Genomic DNA, 27,814 nt, shown 5'->3' with positions numbered 1-27,814 from the left:
AATGGTTTTGGTTTTGGTTTTAAATACGACTTGCATGTCGTCAATCTTTGTAATCATAAATCTCGAATGTAACTCGAGTTATTCTTGTAAGTTCATTAGATTAGTTTTACTTTCAATCATGTAATGTACTTGAAGACTCAAGAAGGCTATCCAATAGAGGTGATACAAAGAAGAAGACGAGGCATACAAGAAGTCTAAATAAAGAAGAAGACTTATGTAATAAGTAGTTGTATTTATTTCCATCACCATATTAGATTGACCTTGATCTTTATCATGAGCTTGATAAATATCAAATAGGATGGGGCCATAACCAAACACATTTACTTTATTGCACTTTACATTTACTTGTTTATTTAATTTTATATATGAGATATATGCCTATGTTTACCATGCGATGATAGATTTAGGTGAACTTAAATCAATATAAGGCGTGCTCTAGAAAATCTAGAATAGGAATCGTTTCTTGCCTTAACAATAAATATTATGAATACGATCATGAGATTCTTGTGTTTATGAAACACGTAATTGAATATGAATTTTCAATATTGAGAGAAAGGATGATTCTGTCAACAACAGATTTCTATCTGTAAGAAAGGGTTATTAAGTGACACCTCTTGACAATGCTCCACCCGATCTGGGAATCATCTGATTATCGATTATTGATTTGAAATATTTAATTTAAAAGGAAGAATATCTTTATAATATGATTATGATTGTAACGTAATATAATCCCTCTAAAATTAAATAATATCAAGTAGTAATTGGCCAATGACACAACGGGCTTGTGTCGGTCATAGCCTTCCAACATGGTAGAAAGTGGTTCTTATTTTTAAATCATTGTCGTTTCGTGCTACAGCCGAGGGCTTTGATTTCGAAATAAGAAATACTTGTCTATTACATAGAGATGTGTACATTGAATTAGAATCTAAAGGTCGGTACGTGCTACAGCCGTGGGCCATTGGAGACTAATTCAATTGTACGAAATGTTGGGTTAGACTTGACTTAGAATATTGAGTTTGTCGTGCCACAGCCGTGACTCAATTATTCAAGAGGCTAAACTTATATTAGGGAATTACATAAGATGTAATTGACAAGAGTTGTCTGCCTATTGAACATCACATGACGTTTCGTGCCACAGCCGAGGTTGTGTGATGGAATGTAGGATCCCTATTCCCACTAGCATTATGAATGCTTAATTTTCACTTAGGGGGTTGAAAAAATTAGATAAACTAGTGGGAGACACTTATGAATAAAGACCCGATTCATATAGTGTTTTGAAATGAAATTGAATATTTTCTAAGTGTTGTTATGTGTTTATCATTTACAGATTTACTATATTCATCATGTCTTCTGCACTATCACTCCGGAGCATAATAGATGCTCACAAGTTGACTGGTCCTAATTTAGCTGTTTGTTTTCACTGTAACAAGTTGGGGCACTGGAAGAGGAACTGCAAGGTTTACCTTGCAGAATTGAAGAAGAAGAAGGGTAGTGAGACTACCGCTTCTGATTCAGGCATGTTCATGATCGAAGTTAATATGTCACTAGGTCAAATTTCTACTTGGGTATTAGATACCGCCTGTGGTTCTCATATTTGCAATTCGTTGCAAGGACTAAAGGGAAGTAGGACTCTTGAAAAAGATGAGGTGATTCTACGTATGGGCAATGGAGCAAGGGTTGCGGCCATATTTGTAGGATCATTTAGTTTACATATGCCTACGGGCAAGACTATTATTTTGAATAATTGTTATTACGTTCCCTCTATTGTGAGGAATATTGTTTTTATTCCTATATTGGATGTGGATGGTTTTTCATTTATTATTAAGAATAATGAATGTTCTATCCTTAGAGATAATGTTCTTTTTGGACGTGGCATTTTAAATAATGGTCTGTAAGTATGTGACGTAGAGCATGATTTACTTCAGATTGAACAAACTAATAAAAAAAATGAGATGATGAAAATCTGACCTATTTATGGCACTGTAGGCTAGGTCATATTAGTGAAAATAGACTGCAGACATTGCATAAGGAAGGGTTACTTGAACCCTTTGATTTTGAATCATATCCTACATGCGAGTCTTGTCTATTGGGTAAAATGACCAAATCTCCATTTAGTGGACATGGAGAGAGGGCTGCAGATTTGCTAGGATTGGTACACACAGATGTATATGGACCAATGTCTACGCAAGCCATGGGTGGATTTTCGTACTTCATTACTTTCATAGATGATAGATCTAGATTCAGATATGTGTATTTGATGAAACACAAGTATGAAGCCTTTGAAAAGTTCAAAGAATATAAACATGAAGTGGAGAAACAAACCAAACACAGTATTATAACTCTTCGATCAGATCGAGGTGGTGAATACTTGAATGGAGAGTTTCTAGATTATCTCAAAGAAAATGGTATAGTCTCCCAGTGGACTTCTCCATATACTCCACAGTTAAATGGGGTATCTGAAAGGAGAAATCGAACTTTGTTAGACATGGTTCGGTCCATGATGAGCTATGCGAATCTTCCAGTATTCCTATGGGGTTATGCATTGGAAACCTCAGCATATTTACTGAATAAGGTGCCTTCCAAATCTGTTCCTCAAACACCATATGAGATATGGAAAGAAAGGAAACCGAGTCTTAAATACGTTAAGATTGGGGGATGTCCAGCTTATGTCAAGAAAGTTGACCCAGATAAGCTGGAATCTCGATCTGTAAAATGTAATTTTGTGGGATATCCTAAAGAGACTTTGGGGTATTACTTTTACACCGATCATCGGGTGTTAGTCTCCAGACATGCTACCTTCTTGGAAAAGGAGTTTATCCTTGAAGGAAACAGTGGGAGTAAAATTGAACTTGATGAAGTTCAAGAAGCACAAACTACTACGGATCAAGTGGAAACACCTGTTCAGACTGAACAACCTTCTGTGGAACAGCCCATTCGTAGGACAGGGAGAGTGTCTCGCCAACCTGAGAGGTATTATGGCCTTGTCATTGAGAATGACACTGAGTTGTCAATCATTGATGATGACAACCCTGTGACCTATAATGAGGCTATGAGTAGTGTTGACTCAGAGAAATGGCATAGTGCCATGAAATCCGAAATGGAATCTATGTATACCAACCAAGTATGGACTCTGGTTGAGGCGCCTGAAGGAGTTAAGCCTATTGGGTGCAAGTGGGTATACAAAAGAAAGATTGGAACAGATGGTCAGGTGGAGACCTATAAGGCCAGGCTCGTGGCAAAAGGATTCAAACAAAGGCAAGGGATTGACTTTGATGAAACTTCTTCACCTGTAGCCCTGTTAAAATCAATTCGGATTTTGCTTGCGATTGCTGCTTACTACGACTATGAGATCTGGCAAATGGACGTGAAAACGGCCTTCCTCAATAGGGAACTTGAGGAGGAAGTGTATATGACACAGCCAGAGGGTTTTCTTTCCAAGGGAAATGAACACCTAGTGTGTAAGCTGCTGTGAACCATATATGGTTTAAGGCAAGCTTCTCGTAGATGGAACATCCGTTTTGATGAGACAATCAAAGAGTTTGGTTTTATCAAAAACATAGATGAACCCTGTGTCTACAAGAAGGTTAGTGGGAGCGCGGTAACATTTCTTGTATTGTATGTGGATGACATACTTCTTATAGGAAATGATATACCGATGCTATAATCAGTCAAAGTATGGCTGTCACAGAACTTCACCATGAAGGACTTGGGAGAAGCATCCTACATTCTCGGTATGAAGATCTAAGAGATAGATCTAGAAGAATGATAGGTCTTACCCAGGGTACATACATCCAGAAACTGCTTAAAAGGTTTAGCATGGAAAACTCCAAAAGAGGTCTCATACCGATGAGCCATGGAGTGTCCCTTTCCGAAAAAATGTCTCCTAAGACACCTGAGGAAAGAGAGCGTATGAGTAAGATTCCTTATGCTTCAGCAATAGGATTTATCATGTACGCGATGTTGTGTACAAGGCCTGATGTTGCTTATTCAATTAGTGTGACGATCAGATATCAGTCCAATCCAGGTGAAGACCACTAGAAAGCAGTGAAAAACATCCTTAAGTACTTGCGAAGGACTCGGGACATTTTTCTTATTTTTGGTGGTGAATCTGAGTTGAAAATAGATGAGATGTCAACGTCGAGAGAGTTGACACACATAACAACGTAGCAGACCCACTCACAAAGCCACTTTCTCAGAGTCACTTTGATCGTCATAAAGACAAGATGGGTATTATATACCAGAGTGATTGGATTTAGTACAAGTGGGAGATTGAAAGAGATATGTCCTAAGTCCAATCATGTATGAGGATTTAGGAATAACTTTTATGTAATCTGTTTTGATTTCATTAATATTAATAAAAGACTTGTTTTGTTTTTATTGCGGGCTCTATCTATTTAAATATTTAAATAAGATATACCACAGTTTAGAGTAAAGCTTTTTATGGATTGTGATGAGATCATAATAATGAGACCTAAAAGATGATAACTCTAAACTTAAATAGTTCCTGGTCGTAGGATTACTAACTGCTAATTAATAATCTGCAAAGATCGGTACATGCTATGCTTGCTTCATTATGAAGGATGTATGTTCTCATAGACATTTGTGTGGTGACACTATAGCTAGTATGTAGGTGCTTATTATAGAATAAGTTCACTGAACATGACTCACACAGCTGAACAACTGATGGAGTTCACTCACGTATCAACAGTTGTTCACATAGTGATAGTTGTATAAGTATCCTTAGACTTGAGGTCATCATAGTCATCTTGTGTACAATGAACTATGCTTTGGTTTAGTTCTTAGTCTCAAGGGACAATTATAAGGGCTCTACTGGGTATAGAAATTTGTACACGAAGATAGTGTATGATCAATAAAGGATCTACCCCTTCCAGTAAAGGAAGAGAATGTTCAATGCTGATCCACTTATGTTAGTTCAGGAATCTCTGGCCAGAGTGAATGAAATTAGAAAGGAGTTTCTAATTTACATTAAATAGAACTAAGCATAGTGAATGGGAAAGCAAGTGATTAAATAAGATAGGCTTGACACAAGTTCCATGCCTTGTATTTAATCGTGACATTGTAAGGTAGAAGGAATTAATTGTACGGTAACTACTCACTGAATAGGTTCTTGGTATTCTAAGCAGTGAATTCGTATTATCCGGATAGTCGCGATATGCTGAGAAGTATCCCTCACGATGTAGAATAAATATGATTAATTAATTAATCATATTTAATGAATTAGAAAATTTATATAAATAATGATAAAATAGTTTTGTTATTATTTATTTCTACTACCGGCTTAATATTGACAGGGTCACACCATAAAAGAGAATGATTTAATGGTGGAGGAATTAATTAATAATGGCTGATAATTATTTATTTATCATAAATAAATAATTAATTGGCAAATTTAATAATTAATTAAATGAGATTTAATTGATTATAAATTAATTAAGAAAATGTTCTTAATATTATTAATTAAGAATTTAATTTTTGGAAATTAAATCAAGTGAGAGAATTATTTTTAAAGAGTTTAGAAAAAGGATTAATAATTAAAAGGTGTTTTAATTATTAGTGAGAATAATAAAGGGTTAATAATAATAATATTTTATGGGAAAATTTCAGCTAAAATTTTTGCCTATAAATATATTATTATAAACCCTATTTTTGCCTCAACTAAAAAGATTTACAAAACCCTAATTCTCTCCATCTCCTCCTCCTTCATTACATCGTTTTCTTGGTGGATACCGGTGGAGTGCTTCACACTTGAGGAGCAGCTGCTAAGGATTTCCGTTCATCGTTTTTGGATCGCTATTAAAGACCTCCATCTTTCCATTAACGTAAAGCTTCTTAATATAAACATACTGAACTATGAATTAAATATTATTTTTCGCATGGATCCTGCGGAGGGTTTCGGTTTTTTTTAAAGATTTAAATTTACGTTTTCATTGCGTTTATGTGCTAAAAACCCTTCAAGAACAACGGTAACATGCCAACCAATTCTAGTCCTTATCACTCTTCACAGAGTATACAAGGAAAGAATAGCATGTCTGCATCTTCATTTAATAAGATGCACCTTCCAAATTGCTCATCTGACTTTAACAACATCGTTTTTGCTCAAACACCATCACCTAGAGTAAAAGTGGACCTTAACCATTCCAATTATAGAGTAGCAGAAGGGTTCAAGGGAAAGAAGGAAGTCAACATGATTCGTACCAACATGATTCGTACCAAAAAGGTCAGGGTACCTAAATCATTTTAAAATGGTTTTGCTATGTGCAGGGAAAAAGGAAGAAAATCCGGTATATAGATAATGGTTGTTCATATTTTATGTCTGGAGATTCATTTATGCTCACCGAATTTGAAGAAAAAGTCGGCCCAAGTTTCACCTTTGGAGATGACAACAAAGGTCACACTGTGGGATATGGCTAAATCTTACTTAGAAATATCATCATTGATGACGTAACACTAATTGAGGGACTCAAGCATAATCTGCTAAGTGTCAACTAGCTATGTGATAATGACTCTAAAGTCATTTTTAAAAAAGAAGCATGTGTTGTCATTAATTAAAATGATAACAAGGTCCTTTTATCTGAAAAGAGAAAAGGAAATGTGTATGTAGTTGATCTCACCTCAACCGATGCTGAATCAATGATTTTTCTACTCAGCAAGACAAACAAGGATGAAAAATGGCTAGAACACAAGGATCTGTGTGACGCCCTCCAAATTCGGGTCATAGACTTGGGGGTCACACCACAATATAAACCTGTATAAAATATAATATATAAAATGACCCTAAACATCTACGAATTGCAACAGATTAAAATATAAAATAAGCCACAACCTTAATTTATATTACAACGTTCCAAATCCCAACTATTTAAACTTACAACTCATAACAAAACATTCTTATAACTTGCAAAAACTTATAACTAGCCCTTTCCAATCCGGAATCCTAGCTCGGACACTGGTCTGGGGATCTTCGCTACCAACAATTTCCTTCTTAACTTGAAAAGAACACAAAAACAATTGCAAGGGTGATCTAACTAGCTCAACAAGTCATATAATCAATGACTAAGGCTAAACAATGATCAAATGATATGAATCAGAGGAATCAAGTTTCCTGTTAAGCAATTAGTAGAATTGGATATTCATATTTAATTTTAAAAACTAAGGTTAGGCTGCTGAATAGTCACGCACTAACCCAGAGCAAGGCACACAACTCTGCTCTCTATACTAAATCTAAGGCACACAATGGCCTAATACGACCACCAATCTGGTCTAACCACGAATCTGGTCCACATTCAGAAAACCGTCCAATTCTATAACAATTCAATATGATAAATAATGTAATTTAATAAAACAGGATCATAATCAACATTGATAAGACATTTGTCTAAAAGCATAATGTAATTCATGAATATCATAAAGGTATATCAAAGTATATATAAAGAATGACTTCAAGTCTGTAGAAGATTCAGATAATAGATGAAAAATGGTTTAATGTTTATTTATGGTTTGGTTCTCAAGGTTATAATGTATATGAGTTATCGTATGCTAGGCAACTCTGTTTCCGTGTTTGGTGTATGGTGTGAAGGTATTATGGAGTAGTATCGTATTTATGTGGTTTAGTATCTGAGAATTCAACAATCAATGGTTCGCAATAGATATGGTTTATAGTTCAAATATTAAATGATCTGGTCAGGGTGCAGGGCTATGAAATTTAACTAACACATGCTATCATATGATATATCTAAAGTATATTCAAAGTACTTTCAATATAACACGAGAACGGTTCAGGGTACTTGCCTTATCTCAAATGATTTCCAACTTAGCTTGCACTCGTCTAACTGTTCTACTCAACAACCATTTGCTTTCCTTTCCTACGCCTCACTTCCTCTTCTAGACATAATTATTATCTAATACTCAATCTCATATCTTATTAATCATCACACAATCAACACAAGCTTTTATCTACCCTTCGTTTCACCTAAATCCGACTTACGGGTTGAAAGATATGATTAAAATAGTTAGACAATACTCACATAAGCATATAACACTTCAATCAGATAGCACATAGCATATAACACATAAGGTATTCGATAAAAATAAGTTTTCAAAGAAGGTTCGAGGTTAAATTGATTTTTCTGGCATTTAATACGAATTTTTGAACATTTTTCGGAATTAAAACGGGTAAAAGAATCATTTTATAAATAAATAATGAAGTTCGAATATCCGAAATTAACTTTATAATCATTTATAAATAATTATCGAGCATTAAACATAATTTAGAAAAATATTTTAATCCTCGAAACTATTTTCTGGAATTTTTAAATCAAAAAGAATAATTAAATCCAAATAAATAATCAAATAAAATTAATTAATTAATTAATTAATCAATTAATATTTAAATTAATAGACCAATTAAATCAATAATTACTAATTAAAATTAATTAATTATTTAATTCTGATTTGTTTTTGAATTTATAAATAATTAAAAGTATTTTTGAAATTAAAATAAACAATTTTTAAAAGATTTTAAAAGGACAGTATTAAAAATGTAATTTCTTTAAACTTTAGGGACTAAATTGTATCATCTTCGAAACTATGGGGACTAAACTGTAATTTTGACAGCCCTGTCGGAGCTTCGCCGGAGATGGCGATTCCGGCCACCTCAGGCCACCACAAGCTCCAGAAATGATCTACTAATTACATGGATTCTATACATGCAATAAAAATCATCAAACAATCAAGGATTTGGCCGGAAAATGCTCAAGAAACTCGTCATCGCCGGTGAGTTCTTTATTTTTCGATTTGGTCGATCCAAGAATCCTCTCATAGATTCAAGGACATGATTTAACTCCTAGAATCATTCTAAGCATGATGGTATCAACCAATTTCATCAACAACCCCTAGGGAAGAAACCCCCAAATTTTAACTGAAAACATTCAAGAACACCAAGAACCCTAATTTCATAATCCGAGAATCAAACACTAATTTGGACATGATTGGGAACTCAAAATCAATCATATATGACATACCAAAATGACCAGAATTCAAAGTTCTACAACATGCAATCATCAAATCATATCAAACACTTCTAGATTTTAAAACCCTATTTTGATCAAATTAAATTTGAATTTTATAAAAAAATAGAAATTTACCAGAAATTTATACAGTGATTTGGATTATATAACTTGATTCTACTTGTCGAAAGCTTCATTTCGACTACTTGTACACCAAAATCGGAGTTCGTTAACACATTCGAATCTTAGTTTAATTATGAAGAATGCGATGAATACTTATATTTTCTCTCGATACTTATATAATTTTACTGTATATTTGTGTTTATCTGTACAAAATAACGTACTGTAGAGGCTATTTATATTTACGGAATATTGGTATTCCATTGGATCATATCAGATATAAAAATAGAAATACTTAATAGCTAAGTATTAATAAAACTGATCCAATTTGGTACTAGTTTTAGGATAAACATCAAACAGGGTTTTTAAATAAAGATTTAGGGTACCAAGCCCCCAGATGAATGTACTTTAATAAAAAGTAATATTTTAATCAAAGTATCTTGGATGGCGAAAATATCTAGGTTGCACGTATATCGAGATACTAAAATAATATTAAAATAATCGTAAAATTGTACCGGGAATCGTATAGGTAAATCTGTACTCCGGATTGAAAAAGTTAAAACACGGAAAATACTCGGAATAATTAATTTAGGCTAGAAACGAGTTTTCCATAACTTTCGGGTAGTAAAAACATATAAACCGTTGAAGGTGGATGGTTCCCGAATAATCAAAATAATTAATAATTAAATCAAAAAATAAATAATTAAATCCATAAATCAATTATAAAATCATGTAATGACATATAAATTATTAGAAAATATCAAAATAATATATATACCTCATTCTGGGAATATAAAAATTAAAATTTCACGAATTTTATTACATACAAACAACCAACACAGATACCGATTAACACATAATTCACTAAAATTTTACTTAATGTACACATAATATTCATTTATCATTAAAAATAATTACACGATACAACCCGGATATTACAAGTTGTCTCGGTTGAAACTTTCAATTAAAAGAAATTCATAAGAAGAATTGTCAGAATTGAGAGTGTTTAAGAAGGGTCTCATTGATACTTATCAATCTGATAAGAAGAAAAAATTCTACACAAGAAGAAGACTGAGTCATTATTTGACAATCATCTGCAATTCCTACATGTGAATCCACAAGGATCAGCTCATGACTTGTACCTGAAGAAATTCCACTCTGTGATCACTTATGTTATCTCAATGCTTATCTGGATATTCTCAGAGCTCTCAAAGATAGGGGCTAATGAAGTTAACATATGTGACATTGGGGGATTCTACGCAAGGGAAGGAATAATTCATGAGTTTTCTATTTCAAAGACTTCACAGTAGAATGGTGCAATTAAAAGGAACAAGGGATTACTCAGAGATGTAGGAATATCAACACTTGAAAAATTAAAGATAATCACATATCTCTGGTAGGAAGCCATTTGCTTCACGTGCACGATTGTTAGGAATCAAGCCTAAATCCTGATGATAAAAAAATCACATTTGCATAACTATGTTAAGACAAAATATAACCTCCAATTGCAAGCCGTCCTACGGGATAACCATTGGAGGAGTAGCCCATCAAATGATGTGGTCATTGTAATATCTTCTGTGAAAAAGTCAATAAACAGATAAAAATGCTATTATTCATTCAGAAGTCATGTTAACTCAATGGATAATCTAGAATATGATGGCTAAGTCTAAATATTCAGTGCCATGCAATTCATATTAAGTGAAGTGAGTCATCAACTGCTAGTGAAGACAAATCATCAACAACTATCTATATCAGTCCATCAACTGCTAAGCAAGTGACTATTAGTGGCTAATGATGGCTGTAGTAAAAGACCTTCAACGGCTATAGAGTTCTTGGTCAAATGGCTATCAACAAGTATAAAGATCTATAACTACTAATAGTGATGTGACAGTGGTCAAAATCTAGGACTGTCACAGCACATGGGCTGATGTGAATCTCAGTAAAAGAAGATGAGTAATCAAGACAAACTTGTATGTGATCTTGCATTCTGAAGAGAGAGAAGCATTTAATTTCAATGCATGACAAATTGGAGAGATGTTCAAGACAGTATATCAAGATAAAATTTATCCTCATTTGTCAAGCATCACGGAAAAGAGAATGAAGAAGTAACCTTACTGGACCTCGAAGACTGCAATATGTTGTGTAGTAAGCTTTGTAACTTGGTGATAAATAAATCAAGTAGTAGCAGTGTTTCACTTAAGAAATAGGTTTTTCATTTTTACAGGGCTTTAGAGAGATATCCTCCTCCGAGTGAAACATTGTAAACCGCAACTGTGAGATTACACGTGTAATTGCAACAAATTATTTCTTCAAAAATAAATCTCAAATAGCAAGTCGAAAAATAACCCACCTGAAATTATAAACATCCGTGTTCATATTTCCTCTCCTATGCATAAATTAACTTGAAAATTTTAATTTACATTTAACCTTCTCTTCTACAAATTAACCTAAATTGATTGTTAGTGAATAACAACCATGCATCACTTTCTTTTCCCGATTCACCATATAATTCTTATGAACATAAACGTTAACATTGGTTTCAGGGTCTCCATCACCCACGAGATTTTAGCAACAACCCGCCTAAGGAACATCATTTCAAATATGATTTCGTGCAATTCCTTCAACTATCTATCGGCAAGAGAAACAACCTGAAGCAACAAATTGTTAAACTTGTCATCCACATCATCAATCTGATTTCCCATGGCCCTCTTTATCTCATCAAGGTCCTCCTTCATGACTCTTATACCAACGACAACAAGTTAGCATCTAGCAATTCACACATACCTTTCTCAAATCGAGCAGCATCACCAGAGACATCGTTGTCCAGTCTGCATGATATTTTGATGAAATAACCCAACAAAATTCAGAAAGATCGAGCAACAAAGCTCTGACACCAGTTGTCACAGGTGTATTTTTTTTCCTTCAGGAGGCATGTGCAACCTGCTTTTGCACATCTGTTTTCCCGCAGCCCAGTCTGAACACACAGCCCCGTTTGTCCATACTGCCACATCTGCACACACACCCTGTCTATCAAGCACCACAAGAACAACAACCTTTTCCCAAACTAAGTCTAAATAAACTTAGAATAATAGTCTTTCCGTCGTAATAAGTCTTACGAGAGTTTAGTTTGAAAATAATACCCTATAGTATGAATATTCTCTTTAAATATACATTATAATAATAAATTATAGGGTTCTAGTCCTAATAATGTAATTTAATAAAATAACTTCAAAATTTAACATTTTAGTTGTAATCAATTATTAATTATTCAATTTAATTATTGTATTCATAGGCAAATTTTATTTAAGAAGCCTTGGTGCAATTGTAGAGCTCACGTTATGTCAGAGGATGTCAAAAGTTCGACTAATATTGTGCTCATACGTAAGCTATTATTAGCAAAAAGAGTTACCTAAAAATATGCATAAATATGAAGTACCAATTAATGAGGGGGAAACAATTTCGATCTAAATTTAAAAATACACAATTTTCTGTAATTAATACTTATATAGGGGCACATTTAAAAAATTTTAAGAGAGAAAATATTCCCGGAAAGCCAACTTTTCTAGTCTTCTATACATTTAATTTATTATTTACCCAAATTTCCCCATTTCAAAAACTAAAAAAAGGAGAGTGAGATAATAAAATAAGCAAACCCTGGTTGGACCTTCCCATGAAACGGGACTTGCTTAACTCTTAAAAAGCCAAAAAAAATTATTAATAATAAAATAGAAACAGCCCTTTGTGTGTCTATAATTCGAGTGAGTCCCCAAATCAGGGTTTTTGCTAGGGTTTTTGCAATTAAAAAATGGCTTCTTCTTCTAATGGCGTTAAGCTTCTTCGATTGCTCTCTCGTCAATCTCTCCCTTCAAGATTGCTTCACGATCCTTCCTCTATCGCCGTAATTTTCAACCCCTCTTTCTCAAATATGTAATTTAAGTGTGTTTATGTGTTAAAGTTTTGATTTTTACTCATCTTTATTGTGTATTTATGTCAAAGTTTAGATTTTTGCTCATTTTTATTATATGGGCATTGGTTATTTTTGTATTTGATTGTGTGTATGTGTGAAAGTTCTGATTTTTATTTATAATTGTTAAATGGGTAATTTATTATTTGTATGTTTGATTGTGTGTGTGTGTGTGTGAAAGTTTTGATTTTTATTTGTATTTGTTATATGGGTGATTCATTATTTGTATGTTTGATAGTGTGTGAGTTTGTGTGAAAGTTTTGATTTTTTGCTCATCTTTGCTGCGAATATAATTTCTGAAATTTGGTATTTAGTAATCTTTAATGTATGTTTGTTTATAGGTGTATGAGTCTTTTCTGAAAGGGGGTGGTCGAAACTTTGGTACCCTGATTGGTGGGCGGCCCAGGATTGTTACTAATTCAATCCCGACTAATGGTAATTGATGTGATTTTGATTTAATTATGTTCTTTCATATATGTGTCTTTTTTGTTTGTCTGGTATTTGTGTTTTTTACTGATAAAGTTGTTTTTTTATTTTGTGAAATAGTTGATTATGAGAACTGTATGAGACTTGGAGTAGTGAAAGCTAATCTTGGCAGATTCAGATCAATTCATGGAACTAGTAAGTTTCTTTTGTTTTCCAGTTTTTTGATATTTTTTTTTGAAGATTACATGGCAAGTAACTCATTTTTGAGTCAGAGTTAAAAAGATAACAATTGTCAGTTGATCAGAATGGTACTTAAGAATTATACAATTATCAGTTAATCAGAGTAATATTTTATAATTTTATTCCCTCTGCCGTAAAGATGTTGTCCAACTTATCAGTAATTTTTCTATGTAAAAAGACAATATATACGGGCCAATGAGTAACATTTTCTTTGGTTAGCAGCACAGAACTTATATTTAATGTTAACTTCTAGGGAAGTTAGGAGTTTCCTTTATAAAGCTTGAAGCTTTTTCTGAAAGTAGTCACAGATGTTAGTTACCATTTTAGGATTTTTTTAAAAAAAAAATTATTCTAGTAAACTTGAGCTTAATATTGCCGATAGACTAGAAAAACATGATGTACAGATGTATAAGTTTTGAACAAATTCATCCACTTCTACATGGGACTAGGTTAATATTTCATGATATAAATCAGTTAATCAGTTAAATTGTAGAGCATAACAATAATTATCTACAAAGATGAGGCATATGATAGTACACATTTTCCGACTAGGAATTTAACAAAACCTTAATAAAAGTCATGAGCCCTTGTCTGATTTACAACCGTAACACTTGTATATTTGACTTGGTTGGCCATTTTGGAACTTTTATAAATTAGCAAACAGTGTGGTTTATTTTATTTTTTTTATCAGCGTCCATGGCGTCAAAAGATTTTTATGAGACACTTGGTGTAACAAAGAATTCAACGTCGTCTGATATCAAGAAAGCTTACTATGGGGTATGTATTTCAGTATTTATTACTTCCACTCCTTGTCTTGATCCGTTGTCAATTTACCTATATTGTATCTGGCACCGATTTTGAATCTGTAAATTGAATTATCATCCAGCAAGCTAAAAAGTTACATCCAGATACAAACAAAGATGATCCTGAAGCTGAAAAGAAATTTCAGGAAGTCCAGAAAGCATACGAGGTCAAGTTACTACGTTAATTGCTTTACTAGAATTAGTGAATAACTCTGATGTCAAAGTGACTAACTTACTAAATAGTACTCTCTGATTCTTTATGACAGGTTCTGAAAGATGAAGATAAACGTGCACAATATGATCAGGTGTCAAATTGTTACTTTTGTGCATGTATTAGACAGTAGAGAATAGGTTTTTGCCAAAACTGAAATTTTATTACCATAAGATCATTTGCTGAGGTTGCGGTACCGACCGATGGTATACATATAGCTGCTAGAAAATCTAATATGCCGCCGAAAGTTGCGCTAATGTAAGTTATATATGAGATATTGCATTTACTATATAGATCATTCAAGAATTAAATTAAAGTGTTAGGATTTTTTTTTATTGTGTTTACACAATCAATTTTGTGGAAGATCTTGCAGATTTGGAAGCTGCTTCAGTTTCAGATATTGTTAGCATTGTACCTCATTATAAAGTTAGCCTAAAGTTTTATGTTATGTTACATCCAAAACATATTATATTATTTGTCTTTTAAATGAGCAAACCCAATTGTACTGCTCAAGCTCAACGAACACATTCCTTCATATCCTCCGAGTTATCCCTCTGCTTGTGTTTTATTTTGTTTCTTGTTTGCTTTTAAGTGAAATGGTTCTCTATTTTTTTATCATCTATCCGATTTTCTTCCTTTTTGTCTTCAATCTTGCAAATTTACTACATATATGATTCCTTGTATCTGATGCCAAGTAGTTTTGGTCAGTATAAACCTACATGAATTGTAATTAGGAATACATGCTTCAGAGAAAATTTGGAAATGCTGTAATCAGTTATCCAAAACTTCTTATATTTTATAGGGTTGTTAGAACTATAACAACTATTCTTGTTGTACTCATTTAATATTTGAAAGCACATTGTATTCTTTAAATTTTTATTCTGTGTGTTAATTTTTCTTTTAGTAATGGTATATATTTTAGTTGTCCAATGTTTGCATTTTTGGTTTATAAGTAGAATTTCTCATACGTGAACTGACAAGGGTGTGGCCTGTCCTATGTACTTATGTGTTTATTTTGATGCTCTTTAAAATGTCTGCAATTGCTTAGTAAATTCTATTACAGCCTTATTACATTTCTATCTCTGCAAACACATGTACAGATACAGGTCATAGAAGTTATTTTTAAAATTTTGAGGTTGGTTAGATGACAATTTAAAAGATTTTAAATGTCGGATGCGGGATGTAACATGTTCTTACATTCATATATGCATATGTACATACATGAGTGTGTTTGGAATTATCCAGTTCTCAATTGTGAGAAAACTGTTTAAGCCCTGAAATCCCGTTCCACCTTTTTGGTATCAGCTCCACTATCTACATAGCCATCCATATGGCTTAATCCACCTACTTTTCTGTGTCGCCTGTATGCATAAGGAGTTGACACTATTCTGCTAAAGAGACTAGCTGATTGTATTTATGGTAGCATGAAGTATTATTTGTGAAGCTGGTACCTGTACAGTGTGTGCATACAATGTGTATTTTTGTTCATCCGAGCTTTTGTGTGATATATGTGCTTCTCTGTGTGTAGACAAAGACTTGCTACCTAAAATTAATTAAGTTATTTATATTTAACCTAGCAAGCTATTCACACTGTTCTATTAGCAGAAAACCAAATTGTTTTCAGTCCTCTTAGGTGGAGTGGATTACTTCCACAAATGAAATTTCTGTTGTATCCCTCTCTACTTGAGTTGTGTGTGATTGTCAAGTGATTTTATTTGAACTATGGTCACTGATATGATCAATATTTCAGCTTGGTCATGAAAATTATATAAGATTTGGCGAGGGTGGTGGTGGTGAACCAGATCAAGGAGGTTGGGGCCAAGGATTTCCTTTCGGTGGTAATCCATTCGGTGCTGAGGATGTAAGTATGAATTTTTTAATTCGGTAAACACTTTAATTATATGGCTTTTCTCCGTTATCAAAATAATCTTCCTCGTGAACTAAGCCAATTGTCAAATTATTTTCTGCAAATTGAAATCAGATCTTCAGTAAAATATTCGGCAACAGAGACTTCGGCGGCAAGGATGTTAAGGTTTTTGTTTTCTGCTTATGTTTTGGAGGTTCTCTAGCCATTGATATGATTTAAGTATTAAATAAAATATTGTCTTTTAGGTTGCGCTTGAACTATCATTTATGGAAGCAGTACAGGGATGCACAAGAACTGTGATGTTCCAGACAGAGTTGCCCTGTGATGCTTGCGGTACAATATTTTATCTGTTCTCGTAATCATAGCCAACATATCTGAGGCTGCAGTTGTATGATTGTAAAAATGTGATCTTTCTTGCTAACATTGTTGTGACTTTATGTAGGTGGGTCTGGTGTTCCTCCGGGTACCAAACCGGAGACATGTCGGCGCTGTAGAGGGGCAGGAATGGTCAGTGATCTTGTAGCATGATTCTTTGTTGATGTTTTCAGTTTGTAACATTTCTTGAATCCTGACTTTGTCATGCAGACAACTCAACAAAGCGGTCCATTCAGAATCCAGGTTACTTGTAGTCAGTGTGGTGGGAGTGGAAAATATGTGAAGGTATAACACAGTGCATTGTGAAGTCGTGCATACTTTGTCCATTATGGTTTTGTAAATGTGAAATGTTTGTACAGTTTGTCTTTCTCGAGTGGAAGTTAGAAGTTTGGAGTATGAATATCCTGCTTCTACTTGCTTAAGTATCTAGTTACCTGGGTTGTACTTTTCACCTAAAAATGTAGTATAACACTTGGTGTGTTTTATTTAAAAATAGGTATAACACTTGGTGTGTGTGAGGAGTGAGGACTGCGAGCTTATAGTTTGTTAGACTAATTAATGATATCCTAAGAAGCAGGGGTGCGCCAACCCCCTGGAGCACTGCACACTAAAAGCTTCGGGGGTGCGGGTGCGTTCGGGGGTGCGCGGTGGTGCGCACGGGGTGTGCCACGCGGCATATCCCCGTATTTGGAAGCTGGGATTTGCTGGGGTGCGGGAAGGGTATATTTCGTAATTTTTTATTATTTTTTTTTTACTTTCAATTACATAAAAATCACTTACGGGTTTCATCTCGTGAGAGGAGCAACCCTTATTAGACTTGTGAGGCGAGAGAGGAGAGGCAACTGGCCGACTTTATCTTTATCGTCTTGTTCTCCGTCACAAATCCAGCACCGTTATCTGGTGAATCACGAACTCCGGCAGAGTTTTCTACTTTTATGACTTCCTAGTTGTATGTATAGGTTGTATGTATATATAATATGCTGTGTTTTGTTTGTGTATGTCTACGTGAGGTGTTTGTGTGTGTCCACGTGAGCTGCTCTGCTACCAAGGAATAAGACCACTGTTACTTTTTTAATTATATTTGTTAAATCAATTTTTTTTATTTGTTTATTAATTAATATTATTATACTGCTTTGTTTGTATATACTGTTTTGTTTGTACAATTGTGTAAACATGATTGACTGTGTATTGTTTGGCAACTTGTTTGCTTATTTTTTTAGTTATTTGTCTTTTAATTATTAAGGATGTTGAATTCTGTATTGTTATTTAGGATGTTAAACTTGTTTATTTGACTATTTTGTTTAATTAAAATGCAATTTTTGGATCATAGATATCTCTATAATATTATATATAATATATATTATTTTATTTTTTTTGCCGTTTCCCCCCGCACCCGAATCCCCATATTTTTATTTTTGCCGAATTCCTGTATCCCGCACTGCGCACCCGCACCCCCGCACCCGCACCCTTGCTTCCTAGATGATATCTAACACTTAATCCTTACATCTTCCGTTCAGCTGCTAAATTTTATAGCCTGCTGATTTCTTTCTGAAATAAGAGTACTTCTGGTATAATGGGCCATTAATGTGTTGAAATGTGAAACATTAAAGGTGTGTGCCCCTTGTTTTCAGACAGATACTTATTCGACTTGTCCCCTTTTGTGTGACTTTGTCTAATTATTTATAGTCTAGTAAACAAGACTGACTAGATAATGGCGATTGACATATTACATACGTTTGTCATTGTGCAGTGCTTATGCAAATCTTGCAATGGCCAGCGAGTGGTGAGAGGACCAAAGTCAGTCAAGTTGGATATCATGCCAGGTAGATTAGGAAATTGGAATGAATTGGTTCCGTGAATTTTTCTGTTTGATTACATGATTTTCAACCTATTTTAACTTTGTTGATTTTGCAATAATTTCCATTGGGCTATTATGTGGCGTGGACAGAGGACAACCACTGACTATACTCCCTCCGCCCCCTCATTTCTTTACAATTTTTTTCTCAAGCTTGACACACAATTTAAGGCTACAATAAAGTTTAGTTTTATAATTTATTTTTTAAAATTTTCTTTTTTTTATAAAAAAAATTTGGACATTATATTTTTATTTAGAAGGAATTTTTTTTTAAAAAAAAATTAGGCAACTACATTTCATAAGAGCCTTAAAGTGCTTGCCGAGTCCCCATCCACCAATGTAAAGAATTGGGTGGGACGGAGGGGGTTATTATCTTTGGAGACTATATATTGCCATTAGATGCTTACCGGACTGTTAAACTCGTTTGACTTATTTAGCTGTTTTTCAAGTATTATCCCTCTCTTGATTTCTCAATTCCATGCTCTCCACACCATTTTCTAGATTGTGCCTTAAATAGTGCCTTCCTTTAGCATGTAGCAGACTGCATTTAGCTGTATAGATATTGTAATATGTTGTGGTCATGATCTGTTTAAAGTGGGCAGTGGAAATGCGTTTTTGTCTGCAATTTATTGCATTCATTGTTTGCTTCTTCAGTTGATTTCATATAGAACATGCAGAGTTTATTGTTTTGTTTTATGTTATATTGGAGACAATGGTATGACAGTAAAAATTAAATAAATATGGTAGTTTGCAACTTGTCCGGACTTTTCGGCATAAGTTCCCTGTCAGGAAAATTGAAAGATGACTAAACTGGAATTATTCAATTTATGCAAAAGAATTAATATTAGTTGGTTTGCATTAACAGGAGTAGATGAAAATGAAACCATGAAAGTCGTCAGAAGTGGCGGAGCGGATCCTGAGGGCAATCAACCTGGTGATCTTTATGTTACTTTCAAGGTATTTTAGCTGATTTCTTGTCTTTATTAATGATTCTTATATCATCTTTTGATATTCTATTTTTTATAGTTCACATTCTGATGTGTTCTAACTTTTATTGTGATTACTTAAGGTCCGAGAAGACCCTATCTTTCGAAGAGAAGGTCCTGACATTCATGTTGATGCCATTTTAAGTATTACTCAGGTATTTTACTATTCTATTTCTTATGAGTAGCCGTATGCCGGTTACAATAAGCAAACTATTTTTTTAAAATAACTTTCTTTGTTCGACATTTTGACAATGGCGGGGTCCCATAATATTGTACCTTTACTCCTTTAAGCTATATGCAATATATATAGTTTGACTAGAATTTTAGTAAAGTTTCCATAGTAAATAATGGGTGTATATAATAACTAGATATTTGCAGTAGGTGACGATTTGAGGAAAATTTAAGTTACAAAGCAATTCTGCAGCTTATAGTAACGAGTGAATTCAGAAATTTTAAAGAGTTAAATGATGATCCCCAGTTTACCACTTCAAATAAAATATATAGTTAATGGAAGAAAATTTTAAACAAAATAAACATCGGATGATCAAGAGTTTTATGCATTTAAGTGTACATGTATAATAATTCGACATGCAATGTTGTGCCGAATAGATACATTATTAGTAGAGAAATGTAGATTTTATGATCTTTAATTATTGTGAAAAGTAAATTGGGTTTTACATTTTAAACATAATGTTTGCAGGTTGAATGAATAGAGTTTAAACAAAATATTTAAATTTGTTAATAAAATTAAGTTTCATTTAAGGAATCTAGTTCGGTAGATCAAGCTGGACACATTAGTTAGGAGAAGATGATTGAAGACAGATAATCTGATGCAAAGATAGCTGTACACAATAATAACAATTTTTAATATTTTCAACCTCTAGGTGATGCAGGTCTATTGAAAAAAACAGAATCACTTAATTTCTGGTTTCTTTAGTAATTCTGGTATAGTTGGTGCTTAGACTTATCTTTAGTGTGTCAGGTCTATATTTTCTGTAGTTCTCTTTTTAGAGCTACTATAATTTTTGTCTATCAATCTTTAAGGGTATTTGCTTTCTGTTTCCTCTATGTAGGCCATCTTGGGTGGAACAATCCAGGTTCCTACTTTAACAGGAGATGTTGTTCTTAAGGTTTGTTAAAGCTATTGCTTATACTAATAGTGTTAAGTTACTAAGTCTTGCACTGATGTGGCTTTCGACTAAATCCTGCTTTTGATTGACAGGTTCGTCCTGGAACTCAACCTGGCCAGAAGGTTGTATTGAAAAAGAAAGGTAATTAATGTGCAAATTATATTTTTGTCTAGTTATACAGTTAACCTTCTAAAATTGCAAACTCGTCAAAATTCCCTATATATGAGGGTCTGGTTTAAATGAGAACTACCAACTACTAAGGTTCAGTACTAAAACCAAGGCTGAACACCAGAATTGTGTTGAACCTTAGTTATATAATTTGAACTGTGTGTTTTGAATAACTGTTTTAAGAATGTCAAGGCCCAGATGGTTCTTTTCCATCGAATGTAATTGGTATATATAGTTCCTCGCTTCATATATTTATTATTTGTCTGTACCTACCACATGCCTATGTTCATATGGCAGTTGCTGTATATTGTGTGTAACTTTCTGACTTGATGTACTTCTGTAGGGATCAAAACAAGGAATTCTTTCTCATTTGGAGATCAGTTTGTGCACTTCAATGTCACCATTCCGATGTACGTTCTTATGCTCTCTTTAGTTTATAGTAAAGGGGTAATATGTGATCCTGACTGTCCACCTCTTCCCCCATCTTACCAACTAAAGAAAGAGATTTGAAGTGAAATCTGGAATGTAATGTATATGTATCTGAAAATCTTTCGATAGCTGATAAAGGAGCCCAGATAGACGTAACGCGAAACAGCACTAAATCTGTTTCTGGCATATTGCCTCAGTACTTCAAGAATTGAGGGTTTTGTTACCTAGATCTTAGAAAATTAAACTATGTTATCAAATATGCTTAATAAAGTTTTATTTTTTCTTTGTAGGAATTTGACCCAGAGGCAGCGTGAATTGATCGAGGAGTTCTCAAAAGAAGAGCATGGTGAAGATGATAAAACAGATGAGAAAAGGAATGCAGCTGGTGCATCTGGTTAACAAAGCTTTATACATTGCTCTGCCTCATTGTGGTACCTAGCTGAAGCAGAAGTAAATAATTTTTTTGGGGATATTGGGAGCAAATATATTCCTCACCCCCCCCCCCCCAACATGGAGAGTTTTGTAGGAGTAAAATTCTTATTTTGTAACCTTTTCCTTTTGTTCTGAAAGGTATGTAATGATTTTTATTAACCAAAGATAATTTCTATGAATTACGAGTACCGGAGGATGGAAAGTCTTATATTATATAGGTGATTTTGTACATAAACTAGTGTTGAGGTTTACTATGACGTCTAATAATCAAGATCGCATTACAAGTATTTAATGCCCCTTGGTTTATTATGTGAAGTCATGGATCCTAGCCTGTTTGTTCCATCAGAATGCCTTTATTTTGACCTTAGTATTTGTCGATCTGATTTTTTGTGATTGTGTGCATTCTTTCAACACTCAGGAATTTTACTAATGAAAATATTTTTAATTTTAGATAGAATATCATTGAGGAAAATAGTTGTATATTTTAAAAAAATAAAGTCGAATACAAAACAAATTGAGCCTTAAATGTCATAATATCAATAGGTACAATATAACTGAATTGCTTGTTACTCCATTTAAATTATTTGCGAATTCAGCAATTCGAATAAATACGATTAGTATTAGAGATGTACAAAAAATCTATCTGATCGGGTTTTATCCGAATTTTAAAAAGTCCGGTTTTTTTTGAAAACGGATCGGGTTGGGCTTTTTTTAAAATAAGGCCGAGCTTTCTAAAAAATATAAGGTCCTTTTTAGGCCCGCAAGCCGGGCCGGATATAGCCGAACCGGGCTTTATTTGGTCTTTTTATTTATATATTAAAAAATATTTTAATATTTTATAACTCGAATTATGAGTAGTTTAAATACTAAAGAAAATATTATCTTCATATATCAGATAAAGTAGTTTAGACATAGAAATAAATAATTATTATTGAATATAATATTTAAATAATCATATATGCCTTAATTGATTCTAATATTATAATATAATATTCAAAAATCATAAAAATTATTGTACATTTTCAAATTTTATACAAAAAATTGGTTTTTAGGGCTTTTATCCGGGTCGAACGACGCTTTTATCCGGACTTTCTTAGATCCAGACTTTTATCCGTGCTTTTCGGGTTTCGGGCCGAGCCAGATTTTCGAGAAAAAAGGCTCATTTAAGGCCCGTGGACCGGGCCGAACCGGACCGAGCTTTTTTCCGGATCAGACTTCTCAGGATTTTTTCCGGATTAAATCGGAATGGATTTCGGATTTCGGATTTTTTATAACATCTCTAATTAATACCACTGGATTTGTCATAGGATCATTTCTTTCGTCATAAGTAGAGTCTACAATCATAGTTGGCATTTTTGATATATATGAATTTAGCGTCGGTTTCGGATTTACTCTTACATATGAAATGAAAATACACAAATATATAAATATTTATATACAATTTTCAAAATTATATGAATATATATATATATATATATATATATCTTACAATAATATTTTGCATATAATTTTTATAAAAAATAGATACAAAATAGTTATAAATTTGATTATTTATGATTTATTGTCTTCAAACTCGACTAGTAAAAATATAAAATTTAAATACATATAATATTTATATTTATTATTATTTTTAAATTATACGAAACGTACACGAAATGAAGGGATACGAATACGAAACGAAACAAATATTTAACAATTCGGGTTTGAGGTAGACATTCATGACATGAAATATGAAAATATACGAAACAAACAAATTGCCGATTCTAATAATAACATAGATTTTGTTGAGACATGTATTAATTTCAAATTCGTCAAAGTCATTTATATTATCTCTACATGCATGTAATCAAGTAAACATACATAATTTATGAAATAAATTCTATTTTAGCGAATGTTAACAGGTTGTTAAAATATGGTAACATAACTTTGAATCCTATAACAACTTAGCGGAGTATGATATTTAATAGAAATATGATGTCATTTCAATAGTGTTATGTTAATGAAAACAGAGCGTAACTTGAATTTGGTGCAGTGGATGAGAAATGAAACTGAGTTGTCCATTTTTAGCTGGCCGAACATATTATTTTGTCGCTTTCTTTTCTTCCATTACAATGTTAATATATTCTTTCTCTAAAAAAATGTTAATATATTCTTAAGTGTATCTTCTAAAAGAACACATATTTAAATTAAAAAAAAACTTTGAACATATTTTAAAGTTAAAATCCAACAAATAATATCGAAATTCGAAGAAATCCTGATTGAACATCTTATTAAAAATTAAAAAATAAAATACATAGTATTTTGATAATTATATTCTTGTCCTCAATAGTAAAAAAAAATATAACATAATAATTTGAAAGCATTAATTTCATTAGTTGGGGGTTACTATTTTGTTTAATGAGCTATAAAACTTTTCATGCTCCCCAAGTCAAATAGAGGAGATAGAGCTGTAATCCATCAGAAGCCGCCACATATCCAAATTCAGAGGTATTTGCCTTTCTCATGTCTATGCTGTCTATTTTTTCATAAATTCTTTATTTTAATCGAATCTACTGTCTGTAGTGATTAATTTAGAAGATATCCAGATTAGTTTTATTTGTCCAAATACATGCTTTTATGAGTAGAGGGATTGGTATGTTTATGTTAACCTTTTAAAATTTATATGAATCAGATTATGTATATTTGTCTTATTTCAAAATTTTTATTTTTTTCAGTTTCTTTTGTTACCGTTCTATGTCGATTGTTGTTATACTTTGCCTTCCACAATGAAATTTCATGGGTCCTTTATTAATGGTTTGAAGTGGCAAATATGTGAAGCAGAGAAAGTGCATTTCCGAGTTGACAAAAATGATGTCCTTTTATGATATTAAGCCATACCACATGGTGCTTATGAGTTATGAAGGTGAAACAGATTTTAAGTTCGTCTATAATCCATATGCAGTGGAGATGATTTATCCGACGCATACATCGGGTTTGGACTTGTTTTTCAAACCTATTAAAGTTGATGAACTTGCCTCAAATTTCTCTTATAACGCTCGTAGTAATTTTGATGGTGTCTATCATTTGAAGATTAAGGCAGAACATGTTTTGGGTCAAATGTTCATAGAGGTAAAATAAAAACTATATAAATCAATATTACTGTTATCAAATTTTCGGAAAATAGTAATTTGTTATTATACAGGTCTTTTCTGAAGAGGTCTGTGAAAAGATTGGGTTGGATGTAAATTCTAGATCTTTAACTTTAGGGTTTGAAGAACATAAGTGGAAAACTGGTGTAAATTATGCTTTAGGTAAAACTCTTTTAGGTAATGAATGGAATAGTTTTATCAAAGATGCCAACATATCAGTTGGTGATGTAGTTGTCCTAAAGACTACGATTGGGTATTTGATGTATAAAGTGTGTATCTTCGAATCAATTTATCTTGTCCAGGGTCCTGCATGTGGAGGTATGTGTTTTGTATACATGCAACTGTGAAAAATTCGTGTTTCATATCTAATTTTTACCTCTATTTTTATAGGTGGCGTCAACAGTATAAAGTGTGTATATTCGAATCAATTTATCTTGCCCAGGGTCATGCATGTGGAGGTATGTGTTTTGTATACATGTAACTGTAAAAAAATTGTGTTTCATGTCTAACTCTTACCTCTATTTTTATAGGCGGCGTCAACAATTTGAAAGCTTGCCGTAAGTTTTTGAAGGAGATAACATATCATACTTTAGAATTTGGACAATTGGTATGCTTTCTATGCAACTTTCATATTCATTTGAGTTCCTATGGTTGAAATATATTCTAATGTAATGGGGATATAAATCAGGAAGTACCGCATATCTTTGTTTCCAAGTATGGAAATGAAATTGTAAAGAACCTTCACATTTCACTCGGTGGTCTAATCACTTCAAAATTCAAGTTCTGTCCAGCTGAGAAAAAGATATACATAATGCATCGATTTTTAAAAAAAATATGATTAAAGAAGACTATTGGCTTGTGTTTAATTATACTGGTAATTCATCATTTGAATTGTCTGTTTTTGACACACAAGGGATGAATCACTTCCTTTATTGCACAGGAAATTACCGATTTCAAGATTTTATGTTTCCTCCATATGATTCAGAGGTTATTCAGATAACAGATAGCATGAATGTCGTTTCTAAAGGTAATACATTCTTTCCCATATTTATATATGCATGCGTCTTTAAATTGATAATAATGTACTTATGCTTCATGTAGAGAATCACTTTGATATAGATTCCAGTACTGACTCTGATAGCAGCAGCTCTAGTGATAGTAGTGAAAACAGTGAAGGTAATTTTCATTTTTTTTCCTTTTCCTTTTCCTTTTCAATGAATATTAAAATGAATTACTAATCTACTATGATTCTAGAAGATGGTAACGATATTGATGAGGAAGAGGACATGTTGAACTTTTCTGTGACAATAAAGAAGTCACACTTGGATGAACGCTGCCATGGAACAGTATATTTTACATTTTATTCATGTATGTATTGAAGTACATTGCTATCTCTGTTACAATAATGGAATTTTTTCCATTATAACACATTGCACCAAGTCTTGCACCAGTTTTCACACTCTGAGTAAACGACAACTACCACTCTGATGATGGAGTGTAATCAATGGTTTGTCGATGCTTTGCGGAGTGAAAGGTAATGTCGTTTCTCAGTTGGATGGAATGAATTTGTTCGTGACAACAATATTAGGAAAGATCAATTGTTGGTTTTCCGGTATCTGGGAGAATTTCTCTTTGAAGTAAGAAAGCTTTGAAATATTTATTATGTTGGTACTTAAAATTCCAACTATTATGTCCATTTTATTTTAATTTTGAAGTGGTATTTAAAATGATCTAAGTATTATTGAAAATGGTGTCTGTAATTGTGCCAAACAAATATCGGTGGTATTGTTGGATTAATCTAGATCTGTCATGAATGTTATTATAGTATTTCTTCAACATAAAGTATCAACTCTGCAAGCATCCAATGACTCACTCATAGCTCAAGTCACTGCTCTCACCACCCTAGTGCAAAGTCAGCAAAATGACATCAGGTCCCTAGTAGACTCCCACAAGATTTACAGATGCAAAATTCAGTTTCTTTGAGAGCTATTATGGGGCCTTAAATATTCCATTGTCTTCCTTACCTGAGACTGTTAGACCAGAAATATCAACTCCTCTACTCCTGCCTGCTACCAAGACTAAGGGGGAGATATATACTAGAATTCAACAATCTATAGAAGTTAGTGTACAATCAAAGGAAGCTGGAAAAGTTGTGTCTCACTCTGGCCAAAGCTCTACACAAATTAAACTTTCACAAGATGTTAGTAAAGACAGACTTCAGAAAGATGAAGAAGGACCCTATCAAGACAGTGAGTTCAATGAGCTACTAAGTGTACTAAGAGTCTCTTTATGCAACAACTACATCCCTTACAAGAAAGCTTTGGCCAACAACATAAATTTCTTAAGAGTGATGATTGTCAAGGTTGTAAATTTCTTAAAGAAAAGAATAGTATTCAATGTCAATGATTATGGATTGGACATATGTCTACATGTGTCTCTCTCAAATATTCTATCCAAGAGAGCATTTGAGCTGCATTTATTACTGACAGAGTAAATCCAGTTATTACAGAGGACACCCAATTGCTCAAGGAACTACATAAAGCTCAGATAGCTGTTTTTCCTGAAGCCTATCTTCATCCAAGCAAAGGGTTGGCTTACATCTGACCACAGACCAAACAATGCAGATATTTCACAATTCCCAGTCAAGGGAAACT

The 27,814-nt window shown here is 33.2% G+C and overlaps 1 protein-coding gene across 1 annotated transcript; it reads left to right on the top strand.

Annotated features, from left to right (window-relative positions):
- The first annotated feature begins 12,807 nt into the window (after positions 1-12,807).
- On the top strand, positions 12,808-22,319 carry LOC141662142 (chaperone protein dnaJ GFA2, mitochondrial). Its single transcript, XM_074469191.1, has 18 exons — positions 12,808-13,044; positions 13,452-13,545; positions 13,657-13,731; positions 14,468-14,553; positions 14,663-14,746; positions 14,846-14,884; positions 16,541-16,651; positions 16,772-16,822; positions 16,903-16,990; positions 17,100-17,164; positions 17,243-17,317; positions 18,783-18,855; positions 19,753-19,844; positions 19,957-20,028; positions 20,947-21,003; positions 21,096-21,144; positions 21,515-21,581; positions 21,891-22,319. The coding sequence occupies exons 1-18, from the start codon at positions 12,952-12,954 to the stop codon at positions 21,997-21,999; spliced, it is 1,380 nt and encodes a 459-aa protein (XP_074325292.1). The 5' UTR covers positions 12,808-12,951; the 3' UTR covers positions 22,000-22,319.
- The last annotated feature ends 5,495 nt before the right edge of the window (positions 22,320-27,814 follow it).

The sequence above is a fragment of the Apium graveolens genome, chromosome 1 (assembly GCF_009905375.1).
Source record: "Apium graveolens cultivar Ventura chromosome 1, ASM990537v1, whole genome shotgun sequence".
NCBI lineage: Eukaryota > Viridiplantae > Streptophyta > Magnoliopsida > Apiales > Apiaceae > Apium > Apium graveolens.
Note: the sequence above shows the minus strand (reverse complement) of the source record. Positions and strands in the feature narration are given on the sequence as shown.

Excerpts from the sequence above, each read along its gene's own strand:
- LOC141662142 (XM_074469191.1), top strand. The coding sequence starts at position 12,952 with ATGGCTTCTTCTTCTAATGGCGTTAAGCTTCTTCGATTGCTCTCTCGT. Across the intron at positions 16,652-16,771 it reads ATCCATTCGGTGCTGAGGAT|ATCTTCAGTAAAATATTCGG; the intron begins GTAAGTATGAAT and ends AATTGAAATCAG. Across the intron at positions 21,582-21,890 it reads TTCAATGTCACCATTCCGAT|GAATTTGACCCAGAGGCAGC; the intron begins GTACGTTCTTAT and ends TTTTCTTTGTAG.